Consider the following 25,067-nt stretch of genomic DNA (forward strand, 5'->3'; position numbering starts at 1 on the left):
TCGGGTAACCCCACTGCTTAAAAAACCCACGTTAAACACATCACTTGTAGACAGCTACAGACCTGTCTCTCTCCTACCATTCATAGCAAAAACTCTTGAACAAGTTGTTTTCAATCAGGTGTCATATTTCCTCTCACAGAGCAACCAATTGGATGTCAATCAATCTGGTTTCAAGAGTGGCCACTCGACTGATACTGCACTACTGTCGGTCACTGAATCCCTGCGGATTGCAAAGGCTGATTACAAATCATCAGTTCTCATCCTGCTCTATCTATCTGCTGCCTTTGACACTGTGAATCATCAGATCCTTCCATCCACCCTCTCCTCACTGGGCATCACAGGTACTCCACTTCAGTGGTTTGAATCCTATCTCACAAGTAGGTCTCTCAGAGTTGCCTGGAAAGAGGAGGTATCCAAAGCTCATCAACTGATCACAGCGGTTCATCAGGTTTCAGTTCTTGGACCCCTCTTCTTCTCCATATACACTACATTACTGGGTCCCATCATACAGGCACATGGTTTCTCCTACTATTGCTATACTGATGACACGCAGCTCTTCCTTTCATTTCAACCAGATGATCCCACAGTAGCTGCACGAATCTCAAGCTGTCTGGCAGACATCTTGGCATGGATGAAAGAAAGTCATCTACAGCTCAACCTGGCAAAGACTGAGCTTCTCGTCTTCCCTGCCAATCCAATTTTAAAGCACGATTTCACCATCCAGCTAGGTACATCTTAAATTACCCCATCAAATTCGGCCAGAAATCTTGGAGTAATCTTTGATGACCAACTGACCTTCAAAGACCACATTGTAAAGATGGCTCGGTCATGCAGATTTGCCCTACACAACATCAGGAAAATCAGGCCTTTTCTAACAGAACATGCAACACAACTTCTCGTCCAGGCCCTGGTCATTTCTAGGCTTGATTAATGCAATGCTCTTCTGGATGGACTGCCTTCATGTACAATCAAGCCTCTACAAATGATTCAGAACGCTGAAGCACGTCTTGTCTTTAACAAGCCCAAAAGAGCCCACGTCACGCCTCTCTTCAGCCGGGGACACACCTAACGATTCGCTGAAACATTCTAAGACTGAACTGAACACACATACCGATTGTTTCCTTCGACTGGAGCCGATTTATATACTCACACTTGGAATTTGAACACCAACTGTAATCACAGACTGAACGCAACTGGCTTTGACTGGACGCGTTTGAGTGCGATCAGTCATAAGTATCAATTTACATTCATAATCGGCCTTACAATCGTTAAGTGTGTGCGCGGCTTTAATCTCTCTGCACTGGCCACCACTTGCTGCTCGCATCAAATTCAAAGCGTTGACGCTTGCTTACAGATCTACCACATGCTCAGCACCCTCCTACTTCCACTCACTCTTACGAGTCTACACTCCTACCAGAACCTACGCTCATTAAAAGGAACGAAGGCTCGTGGTACCATCACAGAGAGGCACAAAATCACTCTCCAGAACATTCTCGTTCACTGCTCCATCCTGGTGGAACGATCTTCCTTCCTTCCTCCGGAATGCAGAAACCCTGGCAATATTCATAAGACAGCTGAAAACTGTCTTTCGTGAGCACTTAACCTCATCTTTATAAAAAAAAAAAAAACAACAACAAAAAACCCCGATTGCTCCTGTCTGCCTCGCTGCTCAGAGTGGTTTGCGTCTGTAACTCCGTATAGTTCTGAATAGCTTTGTTTGAATCTCTTACTTTTATTAATTGTTGCTTATATTATCATTACCTTATATATAATATTGCCTACCACATTAATCTGATGTCGCTAGCTTTTTTTTTTTTTTTTATCTATTACAAAGCATTTGCATCTTGCTAGCTTGTTAACTTGTCATCAGTCTCTCGCACGCTCCTCTTTCAACGCGTTCATCAAACAGCTGTGTTAAGTCGGATCAGTCTTCAAACACAGTGAGTCATGTCATCCTCTCCCATTATTGCAAGTTGTTCCACTTGTCACATGTTTAGTATAGCTTTCTCTGTCAACAACGAGGGATTTACATGTCATAAATGTAGAGAAATAGTCAGGCTGACAGAGAGAATCTCAGAATTAGAGACACGCATCCAAACTTTAATCGAGGATAGTAAGAATGCAAGGGTTTCAGATACTGCTTTGGTGGCGACTAGCTTAGTGAACTCTGTACATTGTTCGGTTCCGACTGTAGAGCCCGCGCAGCAGGGCACTTGGGTAACGGTGAGGCGGCCTAGCCGCGGAAAACACCACTCTTCCGTTCCAGTCAGAACATCAAACAGGTTCTCCCCACTCAGTGACACACCCACTGAGAATCCTGTTGAAAGTTCCCTATAGTTATTGGCGATTCTATTACACGGAACGTGAAAATAGAGACACCAGCCACCATAGTCACATGTTTGCCGGGAGCCAGAGCACCTGACATCAAAGCTAATTTAAAAGTGCTGGCTAATGCTAATCGTAAATACTCTAAAATTATTATTCACGTCGGCACTAATGATGTTTGACTTCAACAATTAACATTAAAGAGATGTGTGAACTCGCAAGTACAATTTCAGGAGAAGTAATTTGCTCTGGTCCCCTTCCTGTTCGTCAGAGTGATGAGATTATCATCACTCAATGGCTGGCTGTCAAGTGGTGTCCGCAAAATAACATAGGTTTCATAGACAATTGGAAAAGTTTTTGGGGCAGACCTGACCTGTTGAAAAGAGATGGTATTCATCCCTCTCGGGATGGTGCTGCTCTTCTCTCTAGTAATATGGCACATAGTCTCAGAGCTGAAACATGACAAACTGGGGCCCAAGTCAGGAAGCAGACAGACTGGCTAAACCGACCGTCTGCTAGCTGCCTCACATTACAGAAGTCAGATAATTCCCAACACACAGAAACTCTTACACCTAGATATTATCAGATAGAGACTGTGTCTGTACCCCGAACTAGTAAAAACAAAAAACTTCCAAACCCATTTAATGGCAAAAATTTAATTGATGTTCAACAAATAAACAAATGATAAAACTTGGGTTGTTAAATATTAGATCCCTTTCTTCAAAATCACTTATTGTAAATTATATTATCACAGACAATATTCTAGATGTGCTGTGTTTGACAGAAACTTGGCTAAAAACGGACGATTACATTACTTTAAATGAGTCTAGTCCTCAAGGTTATGATTATCGACACAATCCTAATCAGAAAGGCAAAGGGGGAGGTGTTGCTGTAATTTATAATAATATTTACAGTATTAGTCAAAAGTCTTTCAAATATAATTCCTTCAAAGTGATTTTATGTAACATTATGTAAGTTGACATTTGTGCTGGCTACTGTATACAGGCCACCAGGACACCATACAGACTTTATCAAAGAATTTGCTGATTTTCTATTGGAGTTAGTACTAGCTGCAGATAAAGTCCTTGTTGTTGGTTATTTTAATATCCATGTAGATAATAAAAAAGATTCATTGGGATTGGCATTTGCAGACATTCTAAACTCTATTGGTGTTAGACAACACGTGTCAGGACCCACTCATTGTCGTAATCATACTTTAGATCTAATATTGTCACATGGAATCGATATTGATGCTGTTGAAATTCTACAGCAGAGTGATGACATCTCAGATCACTATCTAGTGTATACTACATTTAGTCAAAGCGGTTAAACTGCCTCCCTGCCATAAATATGGTAGAACCATCATTTCTACCACTAAAGATCGCTTTATAAATAATCTTCCTGATCAGTTTCATCGCCTTAGCATATTAGACAGCTTAGAAGACCTCAATGTTGCAACAGAAACTATTGCCTCCGTCTTTTCCAGCACATTAGACTCAGTTGCTCCTTTGAGGAGGAGATTAAGGAAATTAATCCAATGCCATGGTACAATGAGCACACTCGGGCCCTAAAAACAGCAGCCATAATAAGTATTTCGCATTTCGTGGAGAGAGAGAGAATGATTGAGTACAGAAAGGCCTTAAAAACTGCTAGATCTGCCTATTTTTCAAAACTTTTAGAAGAAAATAAACACAACCCAAGGTATTTATTTGATACACTGGCTAAATTAACAAGAAATAAAGATTAATTTATATTTTCAAATCCATTAATGGATTATTAGGCTGCATAAATTAGGTCAGCTTGTTACATCAGAAGAAGAATGGCATCTACGCTAATATTAGTCTTTCTGTTTATCCCGAGGTTTACTGTAGTCAACCAGATCTGGGCTGTATCCAGGTGAAATCAAGGACCTGCACCTTGATACAACCACAACGCAGCCCTGAAGGATCAGCAGAGATTGAGTCAACTAGATCATCCACTGTGAAGGCCTCATCAACATGACAACCAGTGCCGCAGCTCCTCAACAACCGTTCATACCGGCGTGATGAATACAATCCTCAACTGGATGGAACTGAAATAAATACTCTGAACGTTGCGATCCTATCGGACTTATGATAGCAACCTGAGTCAAAGCACTGTTCGCCAGAGGAGAACTGGCCCCCCGACTAAGCCTGGTTTCTCCCAAGGTTTTTTTTCCCCCATTTTAACACCTATTTGCCACTTGTTTGCCACCTGATGTCACCTGTTGGAGTTTGGGTTCCTTCCTGCTGTCACCTTTGGCTTGCTTAGTTGGGGAAACTTGACTTGACATTTGATATTCAACAGTGCTTTGATCTGCCTGCATTGACACTATTCTTTAAGAGCTGCTGTGCAACCAAAATTATATACTTGTTATCACTGTAAAGCTGCTTTGACACAATCTGCATTGTAAAAAGGCTATATAAATAAAGGTGACTTGACTCGCTTGTATTCCTCACTTCACATTGGATAAAAGCGTCTGCCAAATGAATAAATGTAAATGCGAAGCGGCTGACAGCGGCATCTTTAAGCGCTGCATTTACAACCGCTAAAAAACAGTGAATGGAGGATGCTGCGGACGGAGCCGTTTGTTGTGTGTCGTGGGTTTCGTGATAACGGAGAATGGAATGTAAATGCAACTGAAAGAGCAAAAAGTGGGGCTAAGGGACAAAATCTCCTATGACAACTTTCAGTATCAAGGCAGAGAAAAGAACACAACACAACCCTACCATTGTCGCTGTTTTCCATGTTTATTCCATGACCATCTTACTTCAGCCAGTAGTTCTGGGAACTATGAAAAGGTTGCAAAAGCCCCTTTTGACCTGTAGCTTGGACCACAACTAAACTGTGTTGATGGTTATCATCATCATGACAGAACCCACAACATTTGATCTTGATCATTTTGATGCAACAAATTCTCCAGCTTATTGTATAACTAAAATAATATATTTGTTATTAATATTTAGCCTGCATATAACTCATTTTGTATTATTTCCTCTCGTCTCACCTCAGTGTCTTCAGTTGACAGTTTGGATCCTGTAGTAAACCATTAAGCTCCTTCACTCCTGATTGTCCAGGATCATTTCCTGTGAGATCCAGCTCTATCAGGTGTGAAGGGTTTGATCTCAGAACTAAAGCCAGAGCTTTATAACCTTCTTCTGTTACACTGCAGTTAGACAGTCTAGAACATAAGTGAAAACATTCAGCTGATTAATCAATTAAACCTGAACAATATAAATCCTTAAAGTGGATTTTATTTTGATCTTTGTACAAATGTATTGAAAGATAGTTGCAAACACTGACAACTGAATATGGAGACATAGAGAACTTTAAACTTTAATTTAACTTTAGTTTAAACTGTTGAAGTGATGTTAAGCATTTTGATTTTTTTATGTGAATGTTACTTACCTCAAAATCTTCAGTTTACAGTTTGAATCCTTCAGTATGTCACATAAGTGCTTCACTCCTGTGTTTCTGGTTATATTTCCTGTGAGATCCAGCTCTATTAGGTGTGAAGGGTTTGATCTCAGAGCTGAAGCCAGAGCTTTATAACCTTCTTCTGTTACACTGCAGTTAGAGAGTCTATAACAGAAATGAAAACATTCAGCTGATTAATCAGTTAAACCTGAACAATATAAATCCTTAAAATTAATTTTATTTTATTCTATTTATTGAAAGCTAGTTGCAAAATGGACAACTGAATATGGAGGCAAACAGGAGAAAGAATGAAAGATAATCTCTGCATATCTCAATGAATTACCACACAGAGGTACACATTAATATATGAATGATGTTTTCTTTTGTCTCTGATAGACCACCATCATCTTTAATAAAAAAAAAAAAAAAAACATTCATTATATCTAGCTGTTTTCTATATCTAGTTTCACATGAGTTTCTTCTTACAGTAAATGCGAATGTCTTTAAGACCAAAAGAGTATGAGTGGAGATAAACTTGCATTGCCACAGCCAATGCCACCATCTTGTGCACAGAGCCCATTTTGATCTTTAATTTTAGATTTTTCCTTTACTTCAAACAAAACAAATTGAACTAATAGCATATTCCAGGAACTAATAGCATGTCTTCTAGAGGTCGCCAACTATGGCTTTAATATATATACAGATAAACACAATAAATACACAATTGAGATTATGTATGCATGTATTGCCTCAGAATTTGCATCTGAATAGCGCTGGCTCTGTGGGCATGGCCACATTAGCGGATAATTAGCTGAATCATGGGCGTCTGACATGTGTCTCTTTTCATACAGATTACATAAACACAGAATTTTTGTTTTCGATTTGACTTACACGATTTAAAACCTGACATTTCAACATTTCTTTAGACATAAGTCTAATTTTTTTGTGATTAGTATTCACTAAGTTACATTTAAGTTCATTTTCTGAGAACTCTCAGATTAAACTTCATTCAGAGGGAGATGACAGATCACGCATCATGTTAGTTTTCTTTATTTTGCAGAAAGCACAACATTTTGTTTTTACTCTGAGTGTACACAAATAAAAGAAGATATTCCATAGTTTCAATTGATATATTACTTATGTCTCTATGACAAAAAAATTACAGAGTATTTTAAATCTGTTTTGCTGCAGTGTGAAAAAAATTCTGCAAAACGCGCCAGCGCGTTTCCCGACACCAGAAAGTTAATGTTGATTCAATATTACTCTTAAAAAGACACAACAACAATAAAATAGTACAATGTCAAACTCGGTTATATTAAACATCACACTTTTATAACAAAACAAATAGGACTGATGACATGGTATACCTGCGTTGTAACAGAAATAAATTATAAAAAATTTGGATTTGGATTGGATTTGGATTTTCCCCTTGTTTGTGGTTCATTACTATATATTAATGGAAAACACAACAACAATAAAACGACAGATGAGCAAAAAGACAAACTCACTTATATTAAACAAATGAATGCAACTTTTATTAACAAAAGTTCTTGCGCTGTCAGTCATCATGCCTCACTCTCTTCATGTGACTCCTGTGGCACAACTTACCTCAGTATCTCCAATTTACACTTTATATTCTTCAGACCACCACAGAGCAGCTTCACTCCTGAATCCTGCAGATTATTATTGTTCATGTTCAGCTCTTTCAGATTGGTATCTGATCCAAGAACTGCAGCCAGAGCTAAACAGCTTTTGTCTGTTAAGTTACAATCATCCAACCTACAAGGGAAATAAATCACATCACAGAATTAGATGGAACACAAACCATACGTTTCTATATACAAATATTAAACAGCATATATATATATATTATATTTTATATATATATATATATATATATATATATATATTATGTTTTACACATATATTATTTTAATGGCGATTAATCACACTTATCATGAAATTAAGCATACACCATTTATCTTGTTTAACATGTCCATTTTGCTATCATTGCCTATTTGACTGTATTTTTCAGCTTTTTTCAAGGTAAATTTAGGTGTCTTTCCAAAAAAAAAAAAAAAGACACGTGCAGACTCCAAATGGACACCAAATAACCAAATGATATGATTTTATATAATTCATACATTTATGTAGGCTACACCAAAGCACCCATTAAAAAAAAAAAGTTTCAGAATTCATAGTGTATAGTATGTGGAATAGAAAGAAATTGTTTACATTTTAGACAAATTAAGTTTCGATATTGAACAGGACCACATGGAGATGCCAAAAAAACCTAAACCAACCGCCTTGACCTGACTTTACTTCCTGCTTCGCTACTGTTCGGACGCTCTTGCTTACAGCTCCGCGCTTTGCTCTATTTGTCACGGTAGCAAACACGGAGACAAGAGACAGATCCAAATGCAGGTAAGTTTAATGGGTAATCCAATATCGTGAATCCATAAACAGGCCAGGGTCAAAATCCAGAGTAGCAGTCCATACAAAAACAGGCACAAAAACAGGGAACAAGAAACAACACAGACCGGGAAATGTGAACTGAAAACTCCATGACTAGAACAGAAACCAACAGGGTATAAATAGACAGACACTGATAACATAATACAAGACAGCTGTGAGTAATGAAGAGATCATGAGATAATGAGTCCGGCAGTGCGTTATGGGTAATGAAGTCCACGGGGTGAAAACAAGAGTCCAGGATGGAGTGCCCTCTAGTGGCTGATAGGGCACTCACACTAATGATCATGACATTACCCCCCCTCAAAGGAGCGGCTACCAGACACTCCACCAGACAAAAAAGAAAAAAAACAAAAACACAAAAACTCAGGAGGGAGGTGGACAGGAGGAGGATCAGGGGGAGGGATGGCGGGCCAGGTCCAGAGTCCCCAACAGAAGGCCAGGGCGGTGCTGGAGGAACTGACCAGGCGGGCGCCAGCAGGCCTGGAGTCCTGGCCGATTGCCAGGGTGGCGCTGGAGGAACTAACCAGGCGGGTTCCCGCAGGTCTGGGGTCCAGGCTGAACACCAGGGCGGCACTGGAGGAACTGACCAGGCTGGTTCCAGCGGTTCTGGAGTCCTGGCTGAGTGCCAGGGTGGCGCTGGAGGAACTGACCAGGCGGGCACTGGCAGGTCTGGATTCCTGGCTGAGTGCCAGGGCGGTGCTGGAGGAACAGACCAGGCGGGTCTCAACGGTTCTGGTAGCCTGGGCAGAGGCGGCAGGGCAGAAGGCTTGGACGGCGGCGGCAGGGCAGAAGGCTTGGACGGCGGCGGCAGGACTAGCCAAGGGTGCTTCGTGGCCATATCAGGGCGAGCGGGCAGCTCGGTGACGGCCTCCGTGGCCGTATCAGGGAGAGCGGACAGCTCGGTGACGGTTTCCGTGGCCAGCTCTGGCTGCTCAGGAGGCAGGGCAAGGCGCTTAGTTGGCGCCGGCAGGGCAAGGCGCTTAGTTGGCGCCGGCAGGGCAAGGCGCTTAGTTGGCGCCGGCAGGGCAAGGCGCTTAGTTGGCGCCGGCAGGGCAAGGCGCTTAGTTGGCGCCGGCAGGGCAAGGCGCTTAGTTGGCGCCGGCAGGGCAAGGCGCTTCGGTGGCGCCGGCAGGGCAAGGCGCTTCGGTGGCGCCGGCAGGGCAAGGCGCTTCGGTGGCGCCGGCAGGGCAAGGCGCTTGGAGAACCAACGAACAACCTCTAGAGTGGTCTCCAGGCCTTGTAGGATGGATGAAGCCCTTTTCCTCCTTCTCCTCCGCTTATGAGGGTGAGGCGGTGGCTCACCCAAAATGGACTCACTGGCTGGAGCGGACTTACTGGCTGGAGCGGGCTCTGTAGTGGACTCACTGGCTGGAGCGGGCTCTGGAGTGGACTCACTGGCTGGAGCGGGCTCTGGAGCGGACTCACTGGCTGGAGCGGGCTCTGGAGCGGACTCACTGGCTGGAGCGGGCTCTGGAGCGGACTCACTGGCTGGAGCGGGCTCTGGAGCGGACTCACTGGCTGGAGCGGGCTCTGGAGTGGACTCACTGGCTGGAGCGGGTTCACTGACTGGAGCAGGCTCTGGAGTGGACTCACTGGCTGGAGCGGACTCACTGACTGGAGCGGGCTCTGGGACGGACTCACTGGCTGGAGCGGGCTCTGGAGTGGACTCACTGGCTGGAGCGGGTTCACTGACTGGAGCGGGCTCTGGAGAGGGCTCACTGGCTGGAGCGGACTCACTGGCTGGAGTGGACTCTGGAGTGGATTCACTGACTGGAGTGGACTCACTGGCTGGAGCGGACTCTGGAGTGGACTCACTGACTGGAGTGGACTCACTGGCTGGAGCGGACTCTGGAGTGGACTCACTGGCTGGAGTGGACTCACTGGCTGGAGCAGGCTCTGGAGTGGACTCACTGGCTGGAGCGGACTCACTGGCTGGAGCGGACTCACTGGCTGGAGCGGACTCACTGGCTGGAGCGGACTCTGGAGTGGACTCACTGGCTGGAGCGGGCTCTGGAGTGGATTCACTGACTGGAGTGGACTCACTGACTGGAGTGGACTCACTGACTGGAGCAGGCTCTGGAGTGGACTCACTGGCTGGAGCAGACTCACTGGCTGGAGTGGACTCACTGGCTGGAGCGGACTCACTGGCTGGAGCGGACTCACTGGCTGGAGCGAACTCTGGAGTGGACTCACTGGCTGGAGCGGGCTCTGGAGTGGATTCACTGGCTGGAGCGAGCTCTGGAGAGGCCTCCGGGTCTTGGTGAATGGAAGCCTTCCTCCTCCTCTTCCTCCTTTTAGATGTGGGAAGCAGAGACTCAGTGCCCACCTCCCTTGTGGCCTCTGGAGCGGAGTCACGTGCTGGAGCAGGCTCAAGGACTGGAGCGGGCTCTGGAGTGGACTCCAAACCTTGAAGGATGAAGGAAGCCTTCTTCCTTCTCCTCCTCCTTTTACCGGGGTGAAGCAGAGGTTCAGTGCCCATCTCCTCTGTGGCGACTGGAAAGTCTCTACGGTAGGGTACAGGGTGACCAGGTATAGCCCACTGGCTTCTAAATCCAAGATACGTAATGAAGCTCCAGAAATCCAGGATCTGAAGACCCTCCAACTCCCAATGAGGCAGAGGGTCATCCAGGCATCTATTAAAAATTTCCTTCAGAGCGATATCACTATATCCCAGCCCTACTGCCAGGGTCCAAAACAATTGTGCCAAACCACCCACCTCTCTGCCCTGTTGCCTCAGGGTGGTTAGGTTCTCCAGGCGAGCCATCCGTTCCTCCACAGTGGTTGGAGGAGTGATAAAGATTCCCATCCTGCTGGATCCTTAGGGCATGGAGTTTTCTGTCACGGTAGCAAACACGGAGACAAGAGACAGATCCAAATGCAGGTAAGTTTAATGGGTAATCCAATATTGTGAATCCATAAACAGGCCAGGGTCAAAATCCAGAGTAGCAGTCCATACAAAAACAGGCACAAAAACAGGGAACAAGAAACAACACAGACCGGGAAATGTGAACTGAAAACTCCATGACTAGAACAGAAACCAACAGGGTATAAATAGACAGACACTGATAACATAATACAAGACAGCTGTGAGTAATGAAGAGATCATGAGATAATGAGTCCGGCAGTGCGTTATGGGTAATGAAGTCCACGGGGTGAAAACAAGAGTCCAGGATGGAGTGCCCTCTAGTGGCTGATAGGGCACTCACACTAATGATCATGACACTATTGCTTTTATATTTTATCTCCTAATTTTAACTACAGCAAATAGGCACAGTGCTCAAACGACAAACCTTGGCACCAACAATCTTTTTAACTGGAAGAATTGCTACAAAAAAGGGGAATTTTTATCCAACCAGCCTCCCACTGACGGCAGCCATCAGCTTACATTCCGGAGAAGGGAAAACACAGCTGCCTACATCCAAAAGGATTAGAAATAATATGCCTCCTCTGGTTGAAGAATCTACCTGCTGCACAAACTGCCACAGACTTCTACAAAGGATTGCAGTTCTTGAAACAAAGTTACTTGCGGGACTACCAAACCAGAAGGAACACACAACAGAGTTTCATCATGGATGTCCTCAGCACACAATCGGTGAGTCCCATGAATCTAATGCCCCTAAACAGACCGTACTGAGTGCCGAAATTGATCAACATATTAATCGATGGCACACACAGGGAGCAAGACCCAAAGGCACTCGAGACATCAGATTGTCACGAGTGTCACATATTAATGCAGTAGCATCCTCTACCCCAAACACTAGCTCCCTAACACCGCCAATACATCTGGAGAACAGATTTGAAGTGTTAATGAATGTGGGTGAGGAATCTCCAGACATGATGAATGTGGGTGAGGAATCCCCAAACATGATCGGACACAGATCAAATCAGCCAGCAGCTAACACCGATGCTAACTGCCGCTCAAGGTTGAACAGTCAGCGGCACTCAGCTCAGAGAGCAGCCGAGCCCAGGACTCTGATAGTGGGTGACTCTATTATCAGAAACATTAGCAGCAGGGATACAACTACATGCTGCCTTCCACAAGCAACAGTTTCTGATGTAAACAGGGAACTTAAGAGCATTCTGATGAAATATAAGACTGCAAATCGACTAATCATTCATGTGGGGAAGAATGATATTAATGATGACCACAGGACTTCATTTCAGCACCTGAATGGACATGCGGTTGACACATCCCACAAGGTCAATGATAACACCACGCAGCCACAACAACCACTGCTCACGCACACAATGCTGACTGAGCCCTGCCCACAGAGCTCACCGGGAGACAGTGACGTGTTAGAACTGCTCCAAGATTCAGCACCCAAGGACGACTTTCGGGAAAAACAGCCAGGGAAGCCAGGACAACATATTACAGCCTCCGGTAACACCAGAGCAACAGCCCCTCTCACCGGACACGTTATCCCTTTCTCCAGCATCCCCTCTTCTGTGCTTCTCAGAGAAAATGGAGGAACTGGTGTATGCTGGAACCAAACTCTCCCACTCTTTTGCTGCGAGCCCCCAGATATCAACAAAAGCCCCGAAACCACCAAAGCCTGTGGGCCCAGCTCACCCTCCCCCTCCTCCTGCGAGAGCTCTTCGGCCCCTGCCACAACGCCAGGGCCCTCAACCTCCTCCGTCTGTTCTAGGTGAACCAAAAACAACCGATAACAGCTCTCAGTGATGTGTGTCAGGTCCCCGCTATGATAACAGTGACTTTATCAAATGTTTACATAACAAGTGGGAACCCAGTGTGCCTGTAGCTTTCTCTATTTCTGTTTTATTACGTTATAGAAAGCCTAAGGCCTTCTCAAACCGTTTGGCAAACCCATTTAATCTGCTTACCTATTACACGTCAAACTAAGATTACTGGAAGTACAGAAAGTAAGACTGTTAAGTTAGCACTTTTAAACATCCGCTCACTTAAAAATAAATCACTTCTAGTCAATGACTTAATAACCACAAACAACCAAGATTTTATTCTTCTAAATGAAACATGGCTTGAAGACAGCTGCAGTGCAACAATCCTGAATGAAACAGCCCCTCCTAACTTTACTTTTATGAGTGTCTGCAGAGATGTTAGGAGAGGTGGAGGTGTTGCTGCTCTATTTAAAGATGTCTATCAATGCAAGCAAGTGTCATTTGGTGATTACTTGTCTTTCGAATACTTGGGTATTGTGTTAAAAGGTGCTCCTCGCATTCTACTTATAGTTATCTACAGGCCTCAAAAATACTCTCCAGCCTTTGTGGAGGACTTTACAGAACTGTTATCAGCAATTTCCTCTGAGTTTGACTGTTTTGCTATTACTGGGACTTTAACATCCACATAGAAAATGCAGAATCCAATATGGCAAAAGAAATCATAACTGTTTTGAATACTTTTGATCTGACTCAACATGTTCATGGACCTACACACAATCGTGGATACACTCTACATTTAATTATTAGTAAGGATCTAAACATTTCATCCATTGTCATTAAGGATGTAGCACTATCTGATCATTTCTGTATTTTCTTTGATTTATTGATATCTCCGACTGCTGAAGCTAGATCTATCTCGGTCAAAAAGCGATGCTTAAATGAGAATACTAGTGCACTGTTTATGAAGGCTATATCTTTAACACCAAGCATATCTGCAGACTCTGTTGATTTTCTCCTTGATTCTTTTAACTCAAAAGTACAGAATGTTATTGATAACATTGCTCCTGTGAAAGTCAGGAAGAAAAGTGGCAGACAAAAAGCACCATGGAGAAACTCAACAGCAGTGCAAAATATGAAAAGACAATGCAGAAAAGCTGAGCGCATGTGGCGAAAGACAAAACTTGAAATCCATTACAACATCTATAAAGATATTCTTCATGCTTTCAATGTGGAATTAGGCAAAGCTAGACAGACCTTCTTCTCAAATATTATAAACAAAAACTTAAACAACACCCGCACTCTTTTTGCTACTGTAGAGAGACTAACAAACCCCCCAAGTCAGATTCCCAGTGAAATGCTCTCAGACAGCAAATGCTGTGAGTTCGCTTCCTTCTTCTCTGAGAAAATTAATAATATCAGAAAGGCGATCAGCACATCCTTGAGCTGCACTGGGGTAAAACAGATCAGATCACAACATCAGAAAGCAGCTATTATGTCTGTTTTCGAAGCAATTGATGGTAAAATTTTGGAAGAAACAGTACAGCACCTTAAAACATCAACCTGCGCCCTTGACACACTTCCCACATCTTTTTCAAAAGTGTGTTTAACTGTTTAGAAACAGATCTCCTAGAAGTGGTAAATGCTTCACTTCTCTCTGGGACTTTTCCAAAATCCCTGAAAACTGCAGTTGTCAAGCCCCTCCTGAAAAAGAGCAATCTGGATAACACCATATTGAGCAACTACAGGCCAATCTCAAATCTTCCTTTCATAGGCAAGATCATTGAAAAGGTTGTTTTCAATCAGCTGAACGAGTTCTTAAGCTTGAATGGATACTTTGACAACTTTCAATCTGGTTTCCGACCGCATCACAGCACAGAGACAGCACTCATAAAGATAATAAATGATATTTGCCTTAACACAGATTCAGGTAAATTATCAGTGCTGGTTCTACTCGACCTCAGTGCTGCGTTTGACACTGTCGATCACAACATTCTTCTTGACAGGCTGGAAAACTGGGTTGGGCTTTCTGGGATGGTCCTTAAATGGTTCAGATCATACTTAGAAGGGAGAGGTTATTATGTGAGTATCGGTGACCATAAGTCTGAGTGGACATCCATGACATGCGGAGTCCCTCAAGGTTCAATACTTGCACCCCTCCTGTTCAACCTATATATGCTGCCACTGAGCCAAATAATGAGAAAGAACCAAATTGCATATCACAGCTATGCAGATGACACCCAGATTTACCTAGCCCTATCACCTAACGACTACAGCCCCATTGACTCCCTGTGCCAATGCATTGATGAAATTAAAATTGGATGTGTCTAAACTTCCTTCAGTTAAACAAAGACAAAACTGAAATCATTGCGTTTGGAAACAAAGATGAAGTTCTCAAAGTGAACATGTACCTTCACTCTAGGGGTCAAACAACTAAAAATCAAGTAAAGGAATCTTGGTGTGATTTTGGAGTCAGACCTGAGTTTCAGTAGCCATGTAAAGACAATAACTAAATCAGCATATTATCGTCTCAAAAATATTGCAAGAATTAGATGCTTTGTCTCCAGTCAAGACTTAGAGAAACTTGTTCATGCTTTCATCACCAGCCGGGTGGATTATTGTAATGGGCTCCTAACTGGTCTTCCCAAAAAGACCATAAGACAGCTGCAGCTCGTACAGAACGCTGCTGCCATGATTCTGAGCAGAACCCGAAAACATGAACACATCACACCAGTCCTCAGGTCCTTGCACTGGCTTCCAGTTGCATTTAGAATTGATTTTAAAGTACTGTTACTTGTTTATAAATCACTCAGTGGTCTAGGACCTCAATACATTGCAGATATGCTCATAGAATATAAACCTAACAGATCACTCAGATCATCAGGATCAAGTCATTTAGAAATACCAAGGGTTCACTCAAAGCAAGGAGAGTCTGCTTTTAGCTGTTACGCCAGCCGCAGCTGGAACCAGCTTCCAGAAGAGATCAGGTGTGCTCCAACAGTAGCCACATTCAAATCCAGACTCAAAACACATCTTTTTTATCTATGCATTTGCTGATTGAGCACTGTGCTATGTCCGAACTGTTTGCACTTTATTTTATAAGAGGAAGATCCATTCTGATCCGCTCTGATGGATAGATCCATTTAGATCCACTCTGATGGACAACAACAACAACAACAACAACAACAACAACAACGACAAACTCCCTAAGACTTCCTAGCTCTTCCATCCAGATAGCAAAATTCTCTGTTTTTACTGTTATTTCTTTTTTCTTATGTTCTATTTTTATTATTCTTTTTTATGTAAAGCACTTTGAATTACCATGGTGTATGAAATGTGCTATACAAATAAAATTGCCTTGCCTTGCATATTTAACCTGTTAGCCAGCACCCCCGCTTTTGCAAAATCCCAAAAAATGACATACCCAAACTAAAACAGATACAGTTCATGAACCCTTTGCACTAAAAGCATAAGTAAGGTCTCATTTGAAAGCAGACACTTTGCAGTTTATGGTAAACTCATAATTAATTATTGTCACAATGAAGAAAATAGTTAAAAATAGCTTTGAAATTTTGAAAAGTTATTAGAAATGTATTTTTATGAAATATATTTATGAAAATAAAAGTGAAGTTGGCCTTGTGGCAATCTAGAAATGCACTGCAGCTAAAGCCACATGTCTGACCATGTTATATTTCAAATCTGAAGATGATAGGTTTAAAACTCTTGAGTTTTATTACATGTTTTTCAAGACCATGTCATGAGACTTTATTTAGAAAGGACTCTAAAATGTTAACTGATGTTTATTGTCATCTATTCTCAATATTATTTTTATTAGTTTTATAACAGCAAACAAACAACAAACACCCCTCAACCCCCCCCCAAAAAAAAAAAAAAAAAAAAGAGACCAGACACAGATAACATAAATGCCTAGATAAAGTACAAAGAGTAAATAAAACTCATACAATTGGAGGGATAGAAATCAGCACAAAAAACATAGTATAACAGACATATGACTATCTTTGAGTTCTGCTATCATGTAAATGTTGGAGGAAGGGACCCCAGACCATGGAAAAAGTAAGAGACTTTGCTTCGTTAAGCCGTATTTTTTCAAGGTTTAAGACAGACACCATCTCAGCCAACCATTTCTGAAAACATGGAGAAGCAGTGGCTTTCCAGTCTCTTAATATAATTCTCTTGGCTACCACCATTCCCAGCATTAATGCTAGCTGTAAATAATGAGGTAAAGAGGACACTGTATCAGAATAGCCAAAGATGGCCAATTCAAATTCAGGAGGAATAGTCTGATCATATGCCACTGAGTACCAAGAGAAAATATCTTGCCAGTAATTCTGGAGTTTCAGGCAAAACCAAAAAGAATGAGCTAAGGTTCCCTCTGCACCCTGACATCGATCACACAAAGGAGACACAGTTGGGTAGATCTTATGGAGTTTGGTTTTGGAATAGTGCAGTCTGTGTACAGTTTTAAACTGAATTAATTGAAGTCTTGCATTGATGGAACAGCTATGTATTCTTTTCAAGATTTCAGACCAGAGATTGACAGATAGGTTGACACCAGCCTCCTTTTTCCAGGCTACCCTAAGATAATCAGAAGATGAATTCAACTGAGCAGAGAACAGGGAAACAAATAGCGAAACCATATGCCTCGAGTCTGGCGCTCTTCGCACTAGATTATAGAAACAGTGCTCTTCCTGCTGAATCCTAAAATCAGAGAAAGCCTGCCGGACATAATGTCGAATCTGCAAGTAACGAAAAACATGAGAATGAGAAACATGAAATCTACTAAGAAGGTGATCAAAAGAGGAAAAGTGACCGTCTGTGTACAGCTCATTAAATGTAGAAAGACCTTTATTATTCCAAATTTGGAAGACTCTGTCAGTCAAAGAAGGTATAAAATTATGATTCTCACATATGGGAGAGTAAAGAGAGGGCTGTGTGATACCAAGAAGTTTCTTAATTTGTTTTAATATCCTTAATGAGCTATGCACTACAAAATTTTTAGTAATGTTCTTTAAAGGAACACTCAAATTGGCTAATAGTAAAGCAGGAAGAGAGCTCTTAATTACAGAATGAGATTCCATGTGAATCCAGCTAGGGGTATCCACTGCACTCTGATCAAAACAGGGTGAGCCATAATTCCAATACATCAAAGCCCTTACGTTCGCTGCCCAGTAATAATGTTGAAAAACTGGCATTGCCAATCCACCCAGTGCTTTAGATTTTTCTAAATGTACCTTAGAGATACGATGTGCCTTAAAACCCCAAATAAAAGAAAAAATTATAGAGTCTATTTTAAAAAAAAAAGATTTTGTAAGATAAATAGGCAAATTCTGAAACAAATATAAAAACCTTGGATAGGGCCACCATTTTTATAGCATTAATACGGCCAATCAAAGATAATGGCAAGATTCTCAATTTTTCAATGGTGGATTTAAGGCTCTTTATTGCAGCCACAATATTAAGCTTAAATATGTCTTTTGGATATGTTGGAATTGCCAATCCTAAATACGTAAAATAATCACGAACAATTTTAAAAGGGAGGGACTCTAAAAAATTATTAGGAAAATTACTGCCAAGAGGAACAAAAATGCTTTTCTTCCAGTTAATTGACTACCCGGAAAAAGAACCAAAATGACTTATCAAATCCATTAAGGGGGGCAAAGAATCAACAGCATCATTTAAAAATAAAAGTAAATCATCTGCATATAAAGATAGTCTGGTCTCTACAGACCCAATTGTAATGCCACTAATAGCAGAATGGTGCCGAATGCTTATGGCCAGTGGCTCCAGTGCCAAATTGAATAATAAGGGACTAAGGCAACAACCCTGCCTTGTCCCACGATAAAGAGGAATATAGTCCGATTTGTCCAGATTGGTAAGTATGGCGGATTTTGGGTTTGCATAAAGCATCCTCAATGTATGCACAAAAATTTTTACCAAACCCAAACTTATCGAGCACTGAATATAGATATCGCCATTCAATCTGATCAAAAGCCTTCTCGGCATCAAGTGAAATAATGGCAGCCTTAGACCTCTGAGAGCCTACACTATACATAACATTTAACAGACGCCGAACATTTGAAAAGGAGAATCTACCCAAAATAAATCCAGTCTGATCAGGATGAATTAATGAGGCAATATGTTTGCTCAGACGGCTGGCCAACACTTTTGCAACAATCTTCTGGTCGCAGTTAAGCAAACTTAAATGGTCTATAACTGGAAGGATCAGTGTCATCCTCTGTCTTTTTTCAATAATAAACAAATGTTTGCCTCATAGAGAGAATTAGGAAACAGTTTATTTTTAAAAGAATTATTTATCATTCTAAGTAATAAAGGGCCAATTGTATCTGCATGAGCTTTATAGAATTCAACACAGAACCCGTCAGGCCCTGAGGCCTTACCATTAGGAAAGGACCTAATGGCCTTCAAAATTTCATCCAAAGTGAACTCCTTATCCAGCTCTGCTCTGGCAGCCTCACTAAGCTTCGGAACGTCCATAGTATCAAGAAAGTCAGTTATATCTGAATCGGAACACGTTACATTTTGAGGTAAAAAGATGCTTATAAAATTCAAGAAAACAACGCATTTATTTCCTTTGGATTAGTTAACAGCACACCAGAGCCTGACTTAATTTGAAAAATAGCTCTTTTGGCCTGCATGCCTCTTAGTTGCCGAGAGAGTAACTTATCAGGTTTATCACCCAGCTCAAACTGTTTACATTTTAATTTAAGAAGCATATTACTGACCTGCTCACTCAAAATATTATTATATTCGTATTTCAGTTTTAACATGTTATTAAGATCAGACTGGGATTTGGATAGTCTATATACCTGCTCCATGGTTGGAAGCAGGGCTTCAATTTCGGCAAGACGTTTACGTTTCTCTTTATTTCTGCTTGCTTCATAGGCAATTATATTACCCCGCATTACTACTTTAAAGGTCTCCCATAGAATGGAATCGGACACATCACCTTTATCGTTGAAATCAAGAAACTGTTTAATGTGGGAAGAAATGTATTTATGAGTATGCTCTTGTAGTAATAAACCAGGGTTCAAACGCCAACAGTACTTAGACTGAGACAGAGAGAGCTTAAACACCATGGTAAGTGGGCTATGGTCAGAGATTATTATATTATTATACTTGGTCTGTATAACATTTTGTATAAGTTTAGAGTCAACAAGAAAATAATCAATTCTAGTATAGGTTTTGTGTACAGATGAAAAGAATGAGTAGTCTCTAACAGATGGGTGTTGCAATCTCCAAATGTCAACTAAATTCAAGGATTTACATATATGATTTAAAGTGCTAACTGAGTGTAAAATATGAGGGACCTGTGTGGAGGAACGGTCCAAATAGGCATCAAGATAACAGTTAAAATCGCCACCAATTATTATGTTTGTAGAACTGGGGTCAGGAAGTAAATCAAAAACCTTTCTGAAAAAATTAGGATCATCAAAATTTGGACCATATATGTTTAAACAAGTAATTGGAAAGGAATGTATATGACCGGAAACTAAAATATATCTACCGGCAGGATCAGCAATGACAGTTGACAACCGAAATGGGATGGATTTGCGAAATAAAATGGCAACACCCCTAGCCTTTGAGGAAAAGGAGGACTGATATACTTGTGAGATCCAGTTAGATCTAAGTCGTCTCTGTTCATTATGATTGATGTGGGTCTCTTGAAGGAAAATAATATCAGCAGAGAGGGACTTAAGATGTGCAAATACTTTGCCTCTTTTAATCTGGTGTCCCATACCTCTAACATTCCAAGATACAAATGTAACATTAGTCCCTCCAACAGAACTAAATGCATCAACCATTGTCAATAAAGTCACATAACATTAGTAATGGATAACAGCAGGCAATAAACACAAAAAAACAAATAGTCTGGCCAACCCCTTCACAACACACACCCCACCCACGACCGTTTCCCCAACTGAAACGGCAAAACTTACCCATCATCATCTGGAAGGTAGCGGAGCACAGGGAGAGAAAACAAGAAAACTAAACAGCGAGGGAAAAAAGTCTCGATCACGCTCCAACTGCTGAGAATATTCAAAACAGTCCATCAAGTTAGAATAACCAAATAAGTAATTAAAGGAAAATTATGCAGTCTGGCCAGACCAGACCATTGCAGCAGCCTAGTAATCTAGAGTCACCAAGGAAAAGTCATTCGGCAGAAAGAGAGTCTGCAAATTTTCGTGCTTCATCTGGCGAGTCAAACATAGAGATGGAGTCCTTGTGTTTAACTCGCAATCTTGCAGGAAAAAGTAGAGAGCAAGATACCCCGGCTTCCTTCAGAACTTTCAGCACTGATCCAAATGCGCGCCGTCTCGAGGCCACCTCCGCTGTGTAATCAGGAAAAATATGCACTGGTTTCCCCATGTAATGTAACGGAGCGTTCTCGCGGCTCAGACGAAGGATCAGTTCTTTATCGCGATCATGGTGAAGCTTCGCAATGATCGGACGCGGCCTCTCATCATCTGAAGGCTTCGGTCGCAACGACCTGTGAGCGCGATCCACTTTGATCGGTTTAGGAAATTTGTCTTGGCCAAACACCGTGGCGATCAGCTCAGAAATAAACGTAGTAGGATGACCCTGCTCCGCTCCTTCTTTTATCCCCACAAATTTCAAATTAAGCCTGCGAGAGCGGCCCTCCAAATCATTCACCTTAGCACGGAGAAATTTGTTGTCAGAACGCAATTCCTCACAGATTCTCTCTACATCTTCCAAGCGCGAATCACAGCCCGTCACGGCTAGTTCCAACTCCTCGACCCTTTTTTTAACACCCGACTGTTCAGACTGTACATTCGCCAGCACGGCATCCAGTGCATCAAGGCGATTGTTGATAGACAACTTAGTATCCTCAATCAGCCTCTTCAGATCGTTGCCTTGTGTCTCAATAGCAGCGAGTATAGCGCTGGCGGTTGCTGAGGGGAGGGAATCACCCGTGGCGTCGCCATCTTTACTCTGCTGCGCAGCCTTCGAGAGCTTCTTGGAAGTCATTTAGATGTGCACAAATAAAAACTTTAACCACACTGCTGCAGTCACCAACAATTTAATAATGAACAGTGTAATCACACTTATGGTAGACTGGAATATTGACGGGTATATTAAACACAAACAAAAAGCAGCTTGAGGAGACTCAAAAAGTGCGTCTACTCCATTCACCGCGCGCTAGCCGTATGTCAAGGGTATTTTCTATGCTTTGTCGTGCATATACTGCCCCATTAAGTTTCAGTCTCCCCTGATACATATACTATTGCACAACCTCTCCAGCGACCTGTTTATGGCTCTTGAAAATTCTTTTCTTTTGACACTAGTTAATACAGTTTACTGATGTTCTGATTCAATATACATTTGATCCCTACATTTTCATTCAGACCAAACTTCTCACTTCTACCTGTATTTCAATCACTGTATCTAATGTCAAGTTCTTGGATAAAAAAGAGAGCACAAAAAGTGAGCTTTACGATTCAAAATGTAACGTTAGCTGTATCACATTAGCTCAGAACAGGTGCATCTCTGGGCTCGTTAGCATATTAGCTTAGCACACCAACAAAACACGACAATTTATAAGATTAAAGCCACGTTTTTTCTCCAAACTTACTAGTCGATTGTTTTAAATAACCTTCTGTGACGTGGTGTGGCTTTGGATCAAAAATCAGACAGAAAATATATCATTTTAGGCTATTCTGCACAATGAGAAAAGCTGTCTCGATTAGCATTGCATTATAAATATAATCTACTATTATGAATACCTGACATGGCGTGAAGAACACACATAAACCACATATCGTCACTATCGTGTATTTATTACTTTCAAAAGTGACGTTCTGTATGTTTATATCAATGATTATAGCGATGTCTGGTAGTCTCTGTTAGTTCCGTGTATGTCACATGATTGCCTCTTGTTCATGATGTGTTATTTGTGGACTAAGTGCACAGAGCGCCCTCCGGCTGCTGGTATGGTTTGAACACACAGTAGTCAGTGTATACAGCGCTCATATAATGACAACAGCGTGTTTTGGGTAAAAATTGAATATATATTACTCCTCTGTATAGAAAATTTACATAAACGTATGACAGTCCATCAATATTTCTCCAAATGTGCATGCTTTTAAGCTAAAAGCCCCGAGGGATGTTATTTTGTGCAGTTTTTTCATGATGATCGTACAGAGTTTTTTCTCAATGGCTGAAGCTGACGCTCATATTTCAATGAAAAGGTAACGACTCCGTTTCTCATATTCATAAGTCCCAACGCATATTAACAAATAACGGTCGAACGATGTTGAGAATAAAATAAAGATTAAAAATTGAAGCTCGAGTCTTAGATCTTTTTAATGATGTATAGTTTGTCAAGGTAATTACATTAAATCTAACAGTAAATTTGAGCTAATTTAAACAAAGAAGCTTCGGTGCGTCAGCGCGCCAGTGCAGGTTAACAGGTTAAAGTACACAGTAACATACAGGACAAATCTAAACATTATCCTGAATGTGTGAAAACAACGTGAATGTACTGAAATGTGTCTGTGCATAAACACAATGTGCGATCAGTGCGTCAAGAGACAGTGCTCATACATGATTTGTTTACGCATCAATATAACGGACTCACACATGCTTAATGTACAACTCCTGTACATCACCGTAATCGTATTTACTTTCCTTGAAATCCTCATCCATCAAAACTTTCATAGCAAGAAGCTTTATTGCTTTATCCAGCTGAGAAACATAGTTTTCAGATCGTCTGGACATACAGCGGTGGGATGTTTCGACATTCCATTCAGACAGGAACAGCGCGAGGTGGGAGGGCTTGCGCTCTTCACATACAATGACACAATATGACAGAGAGTTTGTGTTTTAAAGTGAAACAAACACTGGAATGAATAATTCTCTCTGCCATCTCTGATATAATCAGCATGGACTTTTAAGATCACCTAACTGTGTGACGTAAATTACGTTATGACGCAATTTCACATGCTTCCGTAACTTTTTCGTGTTAAATGCATCAAATTATCTTAACATGTTAAGGATTTTGAATTAATCGCATTAATTAACGCATTATATATAGCCCTATACACACACACACACACACACACACACACACACACACAGTATAGAGGCTAAGCTAAAGTAACATTACTCTTCAAAATCTAGTATTTCCTGTACATTAGTATTTTTTTATTCAGTGACAAATTTCTTGATAAAATGAAGCATGTTCGGAAAAAAATATTTGTGTTAAGATTTATAGCTATATAGGTGAGCCTGGTTTCAATGAAGGATTTTTTTTCTTGCCACTGTTGCCTCTGGCTTGATTAGTTGGGGACACTTAATATTCAACAATATTATTGACATGACTGTACTGACACTATTAGATGAGACAGTTCACACTTTTAATAGCAAGTTAAAGGACTTTAAATATAATCCATTCACTTACACACATCTTTTTGCTATGAAATCTTTAGTGATTTAAGTAAAGCTATGAGTATTTAATTCTAAGAACATAAGAAATTGTATTTGTTATTAAAATTTCAAGATTATTATTCACTGGATTAAAGCAATTTAGGTTTCCTTGATTATTCATACTGGTTTATTTATAGTGGTAATAGTGGATTGATTATTCACGGCCGATATCTTAGAGAGCAGGGTGGCCAACGGGTGATGTATCATTAATCTAAACATAGTAAAAATGCATTCATAACAATTGTTAAAATTAAATTTATATTTATTTTACTTAATATTTACTAAATTAGAAATAAACTCTTACATTGTGTACATCAAATATGATCCAACAGGCTTTTGATCTCTCAATCTATGTATTGCAGTACAAACATAATTAAAACTACACAACTACTAAGCAACTAAGCATTTAAAATATCAAATTATTGGAAGATACAGAGTGACAACTGATAATATATATGTAGTTTATTTAAGTAGACTGTTATATAAAAATCTCATTGTTTTATATTATAATCTTTCAGAAATTCAATTTAAATTCTGGGAATATAAATAATATCTGTACGAAATTACGAAAATTACGAAAAAATTTTTTCCCTAGTTTGGGCATCTAAATAAAATATATGTATTTTTCCTTCCTCAAGTATGAGTATGAGCTAATATATAACTCTATAAGTGTCAAAAATGTCTGGCATATCATATGATACAACAACTAT

General features: G+C 41.0%; 1 protein-coding gene across 3 annotated transcripts in view; it reads right to left on the bottom strand.

The window, feature by feature from the left end:
* The window catches only part of LOC125250790 (protein NLRC5-like), a 243,665-nt gene that overhangs the window by 113,796 nt on the left and 104,802 nt on the right, over positions 1 to 25,067 (bottom strand). For 2 of the 3 annotated variants that reach the window (XM_048163563.1, XM_048163564.1), the window contains 2 exons: positions 5,752 to 5,925; positions 5,351 to 5,524 (listed from right to left, as the gene is read on the bottom strand). In XM_048163563.1, the coding sequence (XP_048019520.1) occupies positions 5,351 to 5,524; positions 5,752 to 5,925 (348 nt within the window). Of the gene's footprint in view, positions 1 to 5,350; positions 5,525 to 5,751; positions 5,926 to 7,368; positions 7,540 to 25,067 lie in introns of all 3 variants that reach the window. The other variant, XM_048163565.1, reaches the window with a different exon arrangement.

The sequence above is a fragment of the Megalobrama amblycephala genome, linkage group LG17, assembly GCF_018812025.1.
Source record: "Megalobrama amblycephala isolate DHTTF-2021 linkage group LG17, ASM1881202v1, whole genome shotgun sequence".
NCBI lineage: Eukaryota > Metazoa > Chordata > Actinopteri > Cypriniformes > Xenocyprididae > Megalobrama > Megalobrama amblycephala.